We start from the raw sequence: 17,274 nt of genomic DNA on the forward strand, positions 1-17,274 counted from the left end.
TATGGGTCTAACGTACACGGTGTACAGGGTCCTGAACGATTCCTTATTAAGATGTCGGAATGCTGTTCTGAGGTTTGCTAGGCGCCCATATGCTGCAGCCGTTATTTGATTGATGTGTGCTTCAGATGTGCCTGGTGTTATACTCACTCCAAGATCTTTTTTCTTGAGTGAGGTTTGTAGTCTCTGGCCCCCTAGACTGTGCTCTGTTTGCAGTCTTCTTTGCCCTTCCCCAATCTTCATGACTTTGCACTTGGTGGGGTTGAACTCCAGGAGCCAATTGCTTGACCAGGTCTGCAACCTGTCCAGATCCCTTTGTAGTTCTGCCTGGTCCTCGTCTGATTGAATTCTTCTCACCAACTTCACGTCATCTGCAAACAGGGACACTTCGGAGTCTATTCCTTCCGTCATGTTGTTCACAAATACCAGAAACGGCACTGGTCCTAGGACTGACCCCTGTGGGACCCCGCTGGTCACAGGTGCCCACTCTGACACCTCACCACGTACCATGATTCGCTGCTGTCTTCCTGACAAGTATTCCCTGATCCATTGTAGTGCCTTCCCTGTTATCCTTGCTTGGTCCTCCAGTTTTTGCACTAATCTCTTGTGTGGAACTGTGTCAAACGCCTTCTTGCAGTCCAAGAAAATGCAATCCACCCACCCCTCTCCCTCTCTCTTGTCTTACTGCTGTCACCATGTCATAGAACTCCAGTAGGTTTGTGACACTGGATTTCCCGTCCCTGAAACCATGTTAGCTGCTGTTGATGAGATCATTCCTTTCTAGGTGTTCCACCACTCTTCTCCTGATAATTTTCTCCATGACTTTGCGTATTATACATGTCAGTGACACTGATCTGTAGTTTAGTGCTTCATGTCTGTCTCCTTTTTTAAAGATTGGGACTACATTTGCTGTCTTCCATGCCACAGGCAATCTCCCTGTTTCGATAGATGTATTGAATATTGTTGTTAGGGGTACACATAGCGCCTCTGCTCCCTCTCTCAGGACCCATGGAGAGATGTGTACCTGGAGTTTACCTGGAGAGAGTTCCGGGGGTCAACGCCCCCGCGGCCCTTCTGTGACCAGGCCTCCTTGTGGATCAGAGCCTGATCAACCAGGCTGTTACTGCTGGCTGCACGCAAACCAACGTACGAGCCACAGCCCGGCTGATCAGGAACCGGCTTTAGGTGCTTGTCCAGTGCCAGCTTGAAGACTGCCAGGGGTCTGTTGGTAATCCCCTTTATGTATGCTGGGAGGCAGTTGAACAGTCTCGGGCCCCTGACACTTATTGTATGGTCTCTTAACGTGCTAGTGACACCCCTGCTTTTCATTGGGGGGATGGTGCATCGTCTGCCAAGTCTTTTGCTTTCGTAGTGAGTGATTTTCGTGTGCAAGTTCGGTACTAGTCCCTCTAGGATTTTCCAGGTGTATATATTCATGTATCTCTCCCTCCTGCGTTCCAGGGAATACAGGTTTAGGAACCTCAAACGCTCCCAGTAATTGAGGTGTTTTATCTCCGTTATGCGCGCCGTGAAAGTTCTCTGTGCATTTTCTAGGTCAGCAATTTCACCTGCCTTGAAAGGTGCTGTTAGTGTGCAGCAATATTCCAGCCTAGATAGAACAAGTGACCTGAAGAGTGTTATCATGGGCTTGGCATCCCTAGTTTTGAAGGTTCACATTATCCATCCTGTCATTTTTCTAGCAGATGCGATTGATACAATGTTATGGTCCTTGATGGTGAGATCCTCCGACATGATCACTCCCAGGTCTTTGACGTTGGTGTTACGCTTATTTTGTGGCCAGAATTTGTTTTGTACTCTGATGAAGATTTAATTTCCTCGTGTTTACCATATCTGAGTAATTGAAATTTCTCATCGTTGAACTTCATATTGTTTTCTGCAGCCCACTGAAAGATTTGGTTGATGTCCGCCTGGAGCCTCGCAGTGTCTGCAATGGAAGACACTGTCATGCAGATTCGGGTGTCATCTGCAAAGGAAGACACGGTGCTGTGGTTGACATCCTTGTCTATGTCAGATATGAGGATGAGGAACAAGATGGGAGCGAGTACTGTGCCTTGTGGAACAGAGCTTTTCACCGTGGCTGCCTCGGATTTTACTCTGTTGACGACTACTCTCTGTGTTCTGTTAGTGAGGAAATTATAGATCCATCGACCGACTTTTCCTGTTATTCCTTTAGCACGCATTTTGTGCGCTATTACGCCATGGTCACACTTGTCGAAGGCTTTTGCAAAGTCTGTACATATTACATCTGCATTCTTTTTGTCTTCTAGTGCATTTAGGACCTTGTCGTAGTGATCCAATAGTTGAGACAGACAGGAGCGACCTGTTCTAAACCCATGTTGCCCTGGGTTGTGTAACTGATGTGTTTCTAGATGGGTGGTGATCTTGCTTCTTAGGACCCTTTCAAAGATTTTTATGATATGGGATGTTAGTGCTATCGGTCTGTAGTTCTTTGCTGTTGCTTTACTGCCCCTTTGTGGAGTGGGGCTATGTCTGTTGTTTTTAGTAACTGTGGGACAACCCCCGTGTCCATGCTCCCTCTCCATAGGATGGTAAAGGCTCGTGATAGGGGCTTCTTGCAGTTCTTGATGAACACGGAGTTCCATGAGTCTGGCCCTGGGGCAGAGTGCATGGGCATGTCATTTATCGCCTGTTCGAAGTCATTTGGCGTCAGGATAACATCAGATAGGCTTGTGTTAACCAAATTCTGTGGCTCTCTCATAAGAAATTCATTTTGATCTTCGACTCTCAGTCTGGTTAGTGGCTTGCTAAAAACTGAGTAGCTCACTCATTTCCTTGCTGTCATCTGTGTATGTGTGTGCGGGCGATTTCACCATTATATGTATTTTTATTATTATTAATAGTATTGTTGCTGTGATTACTATTATTATTATTGTAATGATAAAGAGAAAGGTGATAATGATGAGAAAGCAGCATACTGTTATTACTATATTTTATATGAAGCGCTAAACCCGCGTGGATGTCATGCAGTACAAGGAATGGTTGTATGCTCGATCCTTCGCTTGTTTATCGCTGGTTCTTGTTCCTGGCACCCAGGTAGTGAGGGTGCCAATACTCGCGCGCAGCGAAGTCGGTCTGTGCTAGAGCCCTCCACGACCCAGGAACTGGCCCTGGTGCCTCAGAGGAGTGCCGACGACTCCTGCACCTTCAGGGACTCTCACGGGAGGCACGACAACTACATCCTCACCAGGAGTGCCATGGCAATTCCCTCATTGCTACCTGACAACACCTCGGCAGTCGACCAGGATGGCACTACCCAGTCTTCATTGACAACTAACGATGCCATCTCTTCCTGGTAAGTTTTTTTTTTCCGGGAAAAACTTCGTTTTTTACGTTTCCATAAAAGGCCTTTCTGTTTCCAGGAAGGTTCTCTCTGTTTCCAGGTAATTCCTTTCTGTTTCCAGGCAAAAGAAGGATTAAGAGGCACGTAAGTTCCCCCGTCTTCTATAACATTTTCATTTTTCCACTATAATCTGCCTTGTTATTAGAAGACGGAGGAACTTAAGTGCCCCTTAAGGCATGACGGTAGAAATAATGCGAGTCCCTCTGACACTACTGTTGGTGTCCAGGAAGGGCAGCGTGTACGGTGTGCTTCCTCCAGCAAGTTTTCAAAGCCTCACACTGCCCTTGTTTTTTACAATGTGTAATTTCATGATGTGAAATTTCGGTTGCTTAACCTACTATGCACAAATAACCCGCACATAAGAGAGATAAAATCTTATGACGACGGTTCGGTCCTACTTGGATCATTCACGGGTCATTGTGACTTGTGAATGGTCTAAGTCGGACCGAAACGTCGTAATAAACTAACTCCCCTCTCTCTCTCTTTCTCTCTCTCTCTCTCTCTCTCTCTCTCTCTCTCTCTCTCTCTCTCTCTCCTATGTGCAGGTTATCTGTGTATTGTTCCAGTTTCGGTATTGTGCGTTTTTGTTCTTAATTTACTACCTTACTGTAGATGCACTGGAGGTGCCACTCTCATATAATTGTATAGTTGTAATTGACAATAATTCTATTTTCAATTTAATGATGTGGTCGTGTCCTGTCGGTGATGTGGCCATGTCCTGACTGTGATGTGGCCGTGTCCTGACGATGATGTGGCCATGTCCTGGCTGTGATGTGGCCGTGTCCTGACGATGATGTGGTCGTGCTCGGATGTGATTTGGTTTTGTGGTGAGCGTGGTTCAGCACTACGGTCTCGGGTTCACCAGGGTGCTCCAGTGTGTGTGGACTGGCTACCGGCAGGATGGTAGTTGCTCTTCACGACTACCAGGGACGCACTGACCAAGACCTCACCTTCCGCACCCACGAACACCTAGAAGTGAGTCATCACGCTATTGCAACGCAGTTTTCTTTGATATACGTTTTGCTACATTTAGGTAGCGTATCTGCCTCACAATCAGTAGAGGGAGGATCGAGCCTCCACCACTCCATGTAGCAGCATCTCCAGCTCACATCTGAAGGACCTGAATTTAATCTCAGCACAAGCGGAAATATTGACCATGTTTCCCTATACTTATTGTCTGTGTTTCCTTATACTTATTACGTAAGTGGTTCAGAAAACCGACAAGTTGTACAACACTTGGGTATCTTTATTGTGGGAACGTTTCGCCAGGTAGAGGCTCCTTCAGTCTGATACTGAACCGGAGAAGCACTGACTGACAAAACGTTTCCACAATGAAGATACTCGAGACTTGGACAAGTGTCTGATTCATCAGTGACCAGGTACCTGGTTGTCGGAGGATTTCTGTGGGTCGCATCCTGGGGAAGAGAATTACAGGATTCCAATGGAAATTAAGCCAGACACAGTGGCTTTACCATACCAACTGCCGCTGCCCAGTGGTGAGAGGAGCGACTCATCACACTCATCACTGGGGTCCAGGCATTGAATCCCTGGATTAAAAAAAAAAAAGTGGCTTTACTGGGTTGTCCTGGGTTACTAGGGATTAAGGAATTCTTGACTGGTGATGAACAGGTTGCATACAGTTAAGGGCACTTCGTGTAGTCGACAGGTTTAGAACCTCTGATAATGGGTGACTACACACACGGCCTGTTAAGTGGCTAATTATTATTATTATTATTATTATTATTATTATTATTATTATTATTATTATTATTATTATTATTATTATTATTATATTAGGAAAGCGCAAAAGCCGTAGGGCTCGTACGACTCCGGCTTACCTACAGTTTACCTGGAGAGGGTTTCGGGGGTCAAAGCCTCCGCGGCCCGGTCTGAGACCAGGCCTCATGGTGGATCAGGGTCTGATCAACCAGGCTGTTACTACTGGTCGCACGCAAGCTGACGTACGAACCACAGCCAGGTTGGTCAGGTACTGACTTTAGGTGCCTGTCCAGTGCCTTCTTAAAGACAGTCAGGGTTCTATTGGTAATCCCCCTTATGTATGCTGGGAGGCAATTGAACAGTCTTGGGCCCCTGACACTTATTGTGTTGTCTCTCAGTGTACTCGTGGCGCCGCTGCTTTTCATCGGGGAAATGTTCTTCTTATGTTAACCGTGGCATATAAAAACATAAGAACATAAGAAAGAAGGAACACTGCAACAGGCCTACTGACCCATGCGGAGCAGGTCCATGTCCCCCCCCCTTCGGATTAGACCAATGACCCCCCCCGGATTAGCCCAATGACCCACCCAGTCTGGTCACCTCCACTCAAGGAAGGAGCACGCCACCCGACCCAGCAGCACAAGCTAGTCAGGTCCAACTCACACCCACCCACACCCACTCATGTATTTATCTAACCTATTTTTAAAACTACACAACGTTTTAGCCTGAATAACTGTACTCGGGAGTTTGTTCCACTCATCCACAACTCTATTACCAAACCAGTACTTTCCTATATCCTTCCTGAATCTGAATTTTTCCAACTTGAAACCATCGCTGCGAGTCCTGTCTTGGCTAGAAATTTTCAGCACGCTATTTACATCCCCTTTATTTATTCCTGTTTTCCATTTATACACCTCAATCATATCATCCCTAATTCTACGCCTTTCGAGAGAGTGCAGATTCAGGGCCCTTAGGGAAGATTTCTGATGGTATAAACCTTGGTAATAAATACCGACAAGTTGGTTTAGAAAGACACGTAAGCAAACACTATAACATATTTATTAGAAAACGTTTCGGTCCTGGGACCTTGATCACTTCTAACATACAGAGGTAGAAAGACATTATATATATATAGGCGGAGAGTGAGATGTGACGCACGTGAACTGAGGAATGTCGTAAGAACATAAGAATGTTCCTCCATTCTTATGTTCTTACGACATTCCTCAGGTCACGTGCGTCACATCTCACTCTCCGCCTATATATATATAATGTCTTTCTACTTCTGTATGTTAGAAGTGATCAAGGTCCCAGGACCGAAACGTTTTCTAATAAATATGTTATAGTGTTTGCTTACGTGTCTTTCTAAACCAAGATTTCTGATACATAGGATCATCTTTGTCATCCTCCTCTGTACGTTTTCCAGAGCATTTATATCCATTCTGTAATCCAGTGACCAGAACTGAGCAGCATAGTCTAAATGAGGCCTAACCAAGGATATATAGAGTTGAAGAACAACCTGAGGACTCCTATTATTTATACTTCTAGATATGAAGCCAAGAATTCTGTTAGCTTTATTGCGAACACTAATGCACTGTTGTCTTGGTTTTAGATTACTGTTAACCAGAACTCCTAAATCCTTTTCGCAATCAGTAGTATTAAGATCTACATTATTTAGTTTATATTTGGCATGGTTATTTTCCTGTACAACATTTAGAACTTTGCATTTGTCTATATTAAACTGCATCTGCCACTACTCCGACCAGCGAGCTTTTAAATCTCTGCACAAAATTCAATTTAAACCAGCAAATAATAGAGCCTACTAGACTGGAGAATACACTAGACCTCATCTTCACTAACAATGATGATCTGATAAGAAATGTCACCATATCAAAAACAATATACTCAGATCACAACATAATTGAGGTTCAGACATGTATGCGTGGAGCCCCAGACCGACATAATGAGACTAGTCACGAGGGAGCATTCACCAAATTCAACTTCAATAACAAAAACATAAAGTGGGACCAAGTAAACCAATTCCTAACCGATGTAAGCTGGGAAGATATACTAAGCAACACAGACCCCAACTTATGCCTAGAACAGATTAACTCGGTGGCACTCGATGTTTGCACAAGGCTTATTCCTCTAAGAAAAAGGAGGAGTAGATGTAAAATAGAAAGAGACAGGCGCTCCCTTTACAGGCGACGGAAAAGAATAACAGAGCGGCTAAAAGAGGTCAATATATCTGAAATGCGTAGGGAGACACTGGTCAGAGAAATAGCAAGCATCGAACTTAAGCTAAAAGAATCCTTTAGGAGTCAGGAATCGCGGGAAGAACTAAAAGCCATAAATGAAATCGAAAGAAACCCAAAGTATTTCTTCTATGCCAAATCAAAATCGAGAACAACGTCCAGTATTGGGCCCCTACTTAAACAAGATGGGTCCTACACAGATGACAGCAAGGAAATGAGTGAGCTACTCAAGTCCCAGTATGACTCAGTTTTTAGCAAGCCGCTAACCAGACTGAGAGTCGAAGATCAAAATTAATTTTTTTATGAGAGAGCCACAAAATTTGATTAACACAAGCCTATCCGATGTTATCCTGACGCCAAATGACTTCGAACAGGCGATAAATGACATGCCCATGCACTCTGCCCCAGGGCCAGACTCATGGAACTCTGTGTTCATCAAGAACTGCAAGAAGCCCCTATCACGAGCCTTTTCCATCCTATGGAGAGGGAGCATGGACACGGGGGTCGTCCCACAGTTACTAAAAACAACAGACATAGCCCCACTCCACAAAGGGGGCAGTAAAGCAACAGCAAAGAACTACAGACCATATCATAAAAATCTTTGAAAGGGTCCTAAGAAGCAAGATCACCACCCATCTAGAAACACATCAGTTACACAACCCAGGGCAACATGGGTTTAGAACAGGTCGCTCCTGTCTGTCTCAACTATTGGATCACTACGACAAGGTCCTAAATGCACTAGAAGACAAAAAGAATGCAGATGTAATATATACAGACTTTGCAAAACCTTCGACAAGTGTGACCATGGCGTAATAGCGCACAAAATGCGTGCTAAAGGAATAACAGGAAAAGTCGTTCGATGGATCTATAATTTCCTCACTAACAGAACACAGAGAGTAGTCGTCAACAGAGTAAAGTCCGAGGCAGCTACGGTGAAAAGCTCTGTTCCACAAGGCACAGTACTCGCTCCCATCTTGTTCCTCATCCTCATATCCGACATAGACAAGGATGTCAGCCACAGCACCGTGTCTTCCTTTGCAGATGACACCCGAATCTGCATGACAGTGTCTTCCATTGCAGACACTGCAAGGCTCCAGGCGGACATCAACCAAATCTTTCAGTGGGCTGCAGAAAACAATATGAAGTTCAACGATGAGAAATTTCAATTACTCAGATATGGTAAACATGAGGAAATTAAATTTTCATCCTGAAAATGTGTACCTCTTCAGTACAGGAAAGACTGTGCTATAACTTAAATTGCCAGGCATACCATCTAAAGGGGACAAAAAGATACAAAACATCCAGGCCATGGGAAAACCTGGGTAGCCACAGCCACTCAAGAGGGAGAGGTTTTTTAGTGCCAGGAAGGAAAAAAACTGGCAGGAAATGGCAGAAATCGTACACCAAATCCAGTCATTCCTGGAGTGGAACCACAGTCGATGGCCTCCACTCCAAACCAACAGATACAGATACTAATGCCGGAAAAAAAATCCCCCCCCAGTACCAACAATACCACCAGTCCGATAACATTCTTCTTTGCAAATATACAGGGTCTAAAGCCAGCAACAAACAACAAAATACCTTTCATCCGTGGACTGCTTGCAGAGGCAAAGGCAATGTTCGCGGCTTTCACTGAGACCCACATAAAGGATCACTTGGACAATGAAATATGGATCCCAGGTTACAACCTATACAGATGTGACAGAGTGAACAGGCAAAAGGGGGGGGTTGGCCTGTACATTGCAGAGTCACTTGTTTGCACAGAACTGCTTAATGCCTCAAATGACGTAGTGGAAGTTTTAGCAGTAAAGGTCGAGAACCAAAACCTAGTCATTGTGGTAGTCTACAAGCCTCCGGATGCAACATCCCAGCAATTCCAGGAACAGCTATTAAAAATTGACCACTGTCTGGAAAATCTTCCAGCTCCTGCACCCAACATCTTGCTCCTGGGGGATTTCAACTTAAGGCACCTAAAATGGAGGAATATAGCAAATAATATTGTTGCAGTAATAACACCAGGAGGCAGCTCTGATGAAAACTCACACTCACACGAGCTTTTAAATCTCTGCACAAAATTCAATTTAAACCAGCAAATAATAGAGCCTACTAGACTGGAGAATACACTAGACCTCATATTCACTAACAATGATGATCTGATAAGAAATGTCACCATATCAAAAACAATATACTCAGATCACAACATAATTGAGGTTCAGACATGTATGCGAGGAGCCCCAGACCGACAAAATGAGACTAGTCACGAGGGAGCATTCACCAAATTCAACTTCAATAACAAAAACATAAAGTGGGACCAAGTAAACCAAGTCCTAACCGATATAAGCTGGGAAGATATACTAAGCAACACAGACCCAAACTTATGCCTAGAACAGATTAACTCGGTGGCACTCGATGTATGCACAAGGCTTATTCCTCTAAGAAAAAGGAGGAGTAGATGTAAAATAGAAAGAGACAGGCGCTCCCTTTACAGGCGACGGAAAAGAATAACAGAGCGGCTAAAAGAGGTCAATATATCTGAAATGCGCAGGGAGACACTGGTCAGAGAAATAGCAAGCATCGAACTTAAGCTAAAAGAATCCTTTAGGAGTCAGGAATCGCGGGAAGAACTAAAAGCTATAAATGAAATCGAAAGAAACCCAAAGTATTTCTTCTCCTATGCCAAATCAAAATCGAGAACAACGCCCAGTATTGGGCCCCTACTTAAACAAGATGGGTCCTACACAGATGACAGCAAGGAAATGAGTGAGCTACTCAAGTCCCAATATGACTCAGTTTTTAGCAAGCCGCTAACCAGACTGAGAGTCGAAGATCAAAATGATTTTTTTATGAGAGAGCCACAAAATTTGATTAACACAAGCCTATCCGATGTTATCCTGACGCCAAATGACTTCGAACAGGCGATAAATGACATGCCCATGCACTCTGCCCCAGGGCCAGACTCATGGAACTCTGTGTTAATCAAGAACTGCAAGAAGCCCCTATCACGAGCCTTTTCCATCCTATGGAGAGGGAGCATGGACACGGGGGTCGTCCCTCAGTTACTAAAAACAACAGACATAGCCCCACTCCACAAAGGGGGCAGTAAAGCAACAGCAAAGAACTACAGACCAATAGCACTAACATCCCATATCATAAAAATCTTTGAAAGGGTCCTAAGAAGCAAGATCACCACCCATCTAGAAACCCATCAGTTACACAACCCAGGGCAACATGGGTTTAGAACAGGTCGCTCCTGTCTGTCTCAGCTACTGGATCACTACGACAAGGTCCTAAATGCACTAGAAGACAAAAAGAATGCAGATGTAATATATACAGACTTTGCAAAAGCCTTCGACAAGTGTGACCATGGCGTAATAGCGCACAAAATGCGCGCTAAAGGAATAACAGGAAAAGTCGGTCGATGGATCTATAATTTCCTCACTAACAGAACACAGAGAGTAGTCGTCAACAGAGTAAAGTCCGAGGCAGCTACGGTGAAAAGCTCTGTTCCACAAGGCACAGTACTAGCTCCCATCTTGTTTCTCATCCTCATATCCGACATAGACAAGGATGTCAGCCACAGCACCGTGTCTTCCTTTGCAGATGACACCCGAATCTGCATGACAAGTGTCTTCCATTGCAGACACTGCAAGGCTCCAGGCGGACATCAACCAAATCTTTCAGTGGGCTGCAGAAAACAATATGAAGTTCAACGATGAGAAATTTCAATTACTCAGATATGGTAAACATGAGGAAATTAAATCTTCATCAGAGTACAAAACAAATTCTGGCCACGAAATAGAGCGAAACACCAACGTCAAAGACCTGGGAGTGATTATGTCGGAGGATCTCACCTTCAAGGACCATAACATTGTATCAATCGCATCTGCTAGAAAAATGACAGGATGGATAATGAGAACCTTCAAAACTAGGGAGGCCAAGCCCATGATGACACTCTTCAGGTCACTTGTTCTATCTAGGCTGGAATATTGCTGCACTCTAACAGCACCTTTCAAGGCAGGTGAAATTTCCGACCTAGAAAATGTACAGAGAACTTTCACGGCGCGCATAACGGAGATAAAACACCTCAGTTACTGGGAGCGCTTGAGGTTTCTAAACCTGTATTCCCTGAATCGCAGGCGGGAGAGATACATGATTATATACACCTGGAAAATCCTAGAGGGACTAGTACCGAACTTGCACACGAAAATCACTCACTACGAAAGCAAAAGACTTGGCAGACGATGCACCATCCCCCCAATGAAAAGCAGGGGTGTCACTAGCACGTTAAGAGACCATACAATAAGTGTCAGGGGCCCGAGACTGTTCAACTGCCTCCCAGCACACATAAGGGGGATTACCAACAGACCCCTGGCAGTCTTCAAGCAGGCACTGGACAAGCACCTAAAGTCAGTTCCTGATCAGCCGGGCTGTGGCTCGTACGTTGGTTTGCGTGCAGCCAGCAGCAACAGCCTGGTTGATCAGGCGCTGATCCACCAGGAGGCCTGGTCACAGACCGGGCCGCGGGGGCGTTGACCCCCGAAACTCTCTCCAGGTAAACTCCAGGTAATCAGAGTACAAAACAAATTCTGGCCACAAAATAGAGCGAAACACCAACGTCAAAGACCTGGGAGTGATCATGTCGGAGGATCTCACCTTCAAGGACCATAACATTGTATCAATCGCATCTGCTAGAAAAATGACAGGATGGATAATGAGAACCTTCAAAACTAGGGATGCCAAGCCCATGATGACACTCTTCAGGTCACTTGTTCTATCTAGGCTGGAATGTTGCTGCACACTAACAGCACCTTTCAAGGCAGGTGAAATTGCCGACCTAGAAAATGTACAGAGAACTTTCACGGCGCGCATAACGGAGATAAAACACCTCAATTACTGGGAGCGCTTGAGGTTCCTAAACCTGTATTCCCTGGAACGTAGGAGGGAGAGATACATGATTATATACACCTGGAAAATCCTAGAGGGACTAGTACCGAACTTGCACACGAAAATCACTCACTACGAAAGCAAATGACTTGGCAGACGATGCACCATCCCCCCAATGAAAAGCAGGGGTGTCACTAGCACGTTAAGAGACCATACAATAAATGTCAGGGGCCCGAGACTGTTCAACTGCCTCCCAGCACACATAAGGGGGATTACCAACAGACCCCTGGCAGTCTTCAAGCTGGCACTGGACAAGCACCTAAAGTCAGTTCCTGATCAGCCGGGCTGTGGCTCGTACGTTGGTTTGTGTGCAGCCAGCAGCAACAGCCTGGTTGATCAGGCTCTGATCCACCAGGAGGCCTGGTCACAGACCGGGCCGCGGGGGCGTTGACCCCCGGAACTCTCTCCAGGTAAACTCCAGGTAATTGCATCAGTCTGAATTATTCAAATCATCCTGGAGTGCTCTAGTGTCCTCATTAGAATGAATTGGACGGCCTATTTTGGTGTCATCAGCAAATTTGCTTATGTCGCTATTTATTCCCTCATCTATGTCGTTGATGTAAATTGTGAACAACAACGGGTCCAACACTGACCCCTGTGGAACACCGCTTGTGACGTGCCCCCATTCTGATTTCTCCTCATTTATGCAAACTCTCTGCTGCCTATTTGTCAGCCATGCCTCTACCCAGGAAAAAATTTCTCCTATTCCTTGTGCCTTAAGTTTCCTCAATAGCCTCTGGTGTGGAACTCTATCAAAAGCCTTACTGAAGCCCATATACACAATATCATATTCATTATCATGGTCTACCTCCTCAAACACCTTAGTGAAAAAAAGTTAGTAAATTCGAAAGACAGGAACGCCCCTTTGTAAATCCGTGTTGAGATTCATTAGTCAATCTGTGCCTATCAAGATGGCTACGAATTGCTTCGGCAATTATTGATTCCATAAATTTTCCCCACTATGGAGGTAAGGCTTATTGGTCTATAGTTCGAAGCCAAGGACCTGTCACCTGCCTTGTAAATAGGTATTACATTTGCCATTTTCCATTTATCAGGCACTATGCCAGTTCGTAGTGATATGTTAAAAAGATTAGCCAAAGGTATGCTAAGTTCCTCTTTACATTCCTTTAACACCCTTGCAAATAGTTCATCAGGACCTGGGGATTTGTTAGGTTTTAGTTTCTCTATTTGTCTGAGGACCATGTCACTAGTTACCGCAATCGTACATAGTTTATCATGTCTTGTCACAGGTGTTTACATGTGCTGTTCTCACAGGTATTGACATGTGTTACTGTGACAGGTATTGACGTGTTACTGTAACAGGTGTTGACAAGTGTTATTGTGACGTGTTACTGTGACAGGTGTTGACATGTGTCACTGTGACAGGTGTTGACGTGTTACTGTGACAGGTGTTGACATGTGTTACTGTGACAGGTATTGACGTGTTACTGTGACAGGTGTTGACGTGTTACTGTAACAGGTGTTGACGTGTTACTGTAACAGGTGTTGACAAGTGTTATTGTGACATGTGTTACTGTGACAGGTGTTGACATGTGTCACTGTGACAGGTGTTGACGTGTTACTGTGACAGGTGTTGACATGTGTTACTGTGACAGGTGTTGGATGAGACGTCAGAAGACTGGTGGCTGGCCAGGAGTCATCTCACAGGACTAGAGGGATACATCCCATCTAACTACGTCGCCAGACTCCAGAGCATCGATGCTGAACCGTGAGTTGACAGTTCTGTCAGGCTGTGATGTTAGTACTGTCAGGCTGTGATGTTAGTACTGTCAAGCTGTGATGTTAGTACTGTCAAGCTGTGATGTTAGTACTGTCAAGCTGTGATGTTAGTACTGTCAGGCTGTAATGTTAGTACTGTCAGGCTGTGATGTTAGTACTGTCAAGCTGTGATGTTAGTACTGTCAAGCTGTGATGTTAGTACTGTCAAGCTGTGATGTTAGTACTGTCAGGCTGTAATGTTAGTACTGTCAAGCTGTGATGTTAGTACTGTCAGGCTGTAATGTTAGTACTGTCAAGCTGTGATGTTAGTACTGTCAAGCTGTGATGTTAGTACTGTCAGGCTGTGATGTTAGTACTGTCAGGCTGTGATGTTAGTACTGCCAGGCTGTGATGTTAGTACTGTCAGGCTGTGATGTTAGTACTGTCAAGCTGTGATGTTAGTACTGTCAAGCTGTGATGTTAGTACTGTCAAGCTGTGATGTTAGTACTGTCAGGCTGTAATGTTAGTACTGTCAGGCTGTGATGTTAGTACTGTCAAGCTGTGATGTTAGTACTGTCAAGCTGTGATGTTAGTACTGTCAAGCTGTGATGTTAGTACTGTCAGGCTGTAATGTTAGTACTGTCAAGCTGTGATGTTAGTACTGTCAGGCTGTAATGTTAGTACTGTCAAGCTGTGATGTTAGTACTGTCAAGCTGTGATGTTAGTACTGTCAGGCTGTGATGTTAGTACTGTCAGGCTGTGATGTTAGTACTGCCAGGCTGTGATGTTAGTACTGTCAGGCTGTGATGTTAGTACTGTCAAGCTGTGATGTTAGTACTGTCAAGCTGTGATGTTAGTACTGTCAAGCTGTGATGTTAGTACTGTCAGGCTGTAATGTTAGTACTGTCAAGCTGTGATGTTAGTACTGTCAAGCTGTGATGTTAGTACTGTCAGGCTGTGATGTTAGTACTGTCAGGCTGTGATGTTAGTACTGCCAGGCTGTGATGTTAGTACTGTCAGGCTGTGATGTTAGTACTGTCAAGCTGTGATGTTAGTACTGTCAAGCTGTGATGTTAGTACTGTCAAGCTGTGATGTTAGTACTGTCAAGCTGTGATGTTAGTACTGTCAGGCTGTAATGTTAGTACTGTCAAGCTGTGATGTTAGTACTGTCAAGCTGTGATGTTAGTACTGTCAGGCTGTGATGTTAGTACTGTCAGGCTGTGATGTTAGTACTGTCAAGCTCTGATGTTAGTACTGTCAAGCTCTGATGTTAGTACTGTCAGGCTGTGATGTTAGTACTGTCAGGCTGTGATGTTAGTACTGTCAAGCTCTGATGTTAGTATTGTCAGGCTGTGATGTTAGTACTGTCAGGCTGTGATGTTAGTACTGTCAGGCTGTGATGTTAGTACTGTCAGGCTGTGATGTTAGTACTGTCAGGCTGTGATGTTAGTACTGTCAAGCTCTGATGTTAGTACTGTCAGGCTGTGATGTTAGTACTGTCAAGCTCTGATGTTAGTACTGTCAAGCTGTGATGTTAGTACTGTCAGGCTGTGATGTTAGTACTGTCAGGCTGTGATGTTAGTACTGTCAAGCTCTGATGTTAGTACTGTCAAGCTCTGATGTTAGTACTGTCAGGCTGTGATGTTAGTACTGTCAGGCTGTGATGTTAGTACTGTCAAGCTCTGATGTTAGTACTGTCAGGCTGTGATGTTAGTACTGTCAGGCTGTGATAGTACTGTCAGGCTGTGATGTTAGTACTGTCAGGCTGTGATGTTAGTACTGTCAGGCTGTGATGTTAGTACTGTCAAGCTCTGATGTTAGTACTGTCAGGCTGTGATGTTAGTACTGTCAAGCTCTGATGTTAGTACTGTCAAGCTGTGATGTTAGTACTGTCAGGCTGTGATGTTAGTACTGTCAGGCTGTGATGTTAGTACTGTCAAGCTCTGATGTTAGTACTGTCAAGCTGTGATGTTAGTACTGTCAGGGTGTGATGTTAGTACTGTCAGGGTGTGATGTTAGTACTGTCAAGCTGTGATGTTAGTACTGTCAAGCTGTGATGTTAGTACTGTCAGGCTGTGATGTTAGTACTGTCAAGCGGTGATGTTAGTACTGTCAGGGTGTGATGTTAGTACTGTCAAGCTGTGATGTTAGTACTGTCAGGCTGTGATGTTAGTACTGTCAAGCTGTGATGTTAGTACTGTCAGGCTGATGTTAGTACTGTCAGGCTGTGATGTTAGTACTGTCAGGCTGTGATGTTAGTACTGTCAGGCTGTGATGTTAGTACTGTCAGGCTGTGATGTTAGTACTGTCAGGCTGTGATGTTAGTACTGTCAGGCTGTGATGTTAGTACTGTCAAGCTCTGATGTTAGTACTGTCAAGCTGTGATGTTAGTACTGTCAGGCTGATGTTAGTACTGTCAGGCTGTGATGTTAGTACTGTCAAGCTGTGATGTTAGTACTGTCAGGCTGTGATGTTAGTACTGTCAAGCTGTGATGTTAGTACTGTCAGGCTGTGATGTTAGTACTGTCAAGCTGTGATGTTAGTACTGCCAGGCTGTGATGTTAGTACTGTCAGGCTGTGATGTTAGTACTGTCAGGCTGTGATGTTAGTACTGTCAAGCTGTGATGTTAGTACTGTCAAGCTGTGATATTAGTACTGTCAGGCTGTGATGTTAGTATTGTCAAGCTGTGATGTTAGTACTGTCAAGCTGTGATGTTAGTACTGTCAGGCTGTGATGTTAGTACTGTCAGGCTGATGTTAGTACTGTCAGGCTGTGATGTTAGTACTGTCAAGCTGTGATGTTAGTACTGTCAGGCTGTGATGTTAGTACTGTCAAGCTGTGATGTTAGTACTGTCAGGCTGTGATGTTAGTACTGTCAAGCTGTGATGTTAGTACTGTCAAGCTGTGATGTTAGTACTGTCAAGCTGTGATGTTAGTACTGCCAGGCTGTGATGTTAGTACTGTCAAGCTGTGATGTTAGTACTGTCAAGCTGTGATGTTAGTACTGTCAAGCTGTGATGTTAGTACTGTCAAGCTGTGATGTTAGTACTGTCAGGCTGTGATGTTAGTACTGTCAAGCTGTGATGTTAGTACTGTCAGGGTGTGATGTTAGTACTGTCAGGGTGTGATGTTAGTACTGTCAAGCTGTGATGTTAGTACTGTCAAGCTGTGATGTTAGTACTGTCAGGCTGTGATGTTAGTACTGTCAAGCTGTGATGTTAGTACTGTCAGGGTGTGATGTTAGTACTGTCAAGCTGT

At 44.6% G+C, this 17,274-nt stretch overlaps 1 protein-coding gene across 3 annotated transcripts in view; it reads left to right on the forward strand.

Moving 5' to 3' along the window:
- The window catches only part of LOC128704027 (tyrosine-protein kinase Src42A), a 41,474-nt gene that overhangs the window by 3,325 nt on the left and 20,875 nt on the right, over positions 1–17,274 (forward strand). For 2 of the 3 annotated variants that reach the window (XM_070091846.1, XM_070091847.1), the window contains exons 2-4: positions 3,073–3,331; positions 4,222–4,354; positions 13,911–14,023. In XM_070091846.1, coding sequence (XP_069947947.1) covers positions 3,073–3,331; positions 4,222–4,354; positions 13,911–14,023 — 505 coding nt within the window. The remainder of the gene's footprint in view (positions 1–3,072; positions 3,332–4,221; positions 4,355–13,910; positions 14,024–17,274) is intronic. The other variant, XM_070091848.1, reaches the window with a different exon arrangement.

Source organism: Cherax quadricarinatus, chromosome 37 (genome assembly GCF_038502225.1).
Source record: "Cherax quadricarinatus isolate ZL_2023a chromosome 37, ASM3850222v1, whole genome shotgun sequence".
NCBI classification, from domain to species: domain Eukaryota; kingdom Metazoa; phylum Arthropoda; class Malacostraca; order Decapoda; family Parastacidae; genus Cherax; species Cherax quadricarinatus.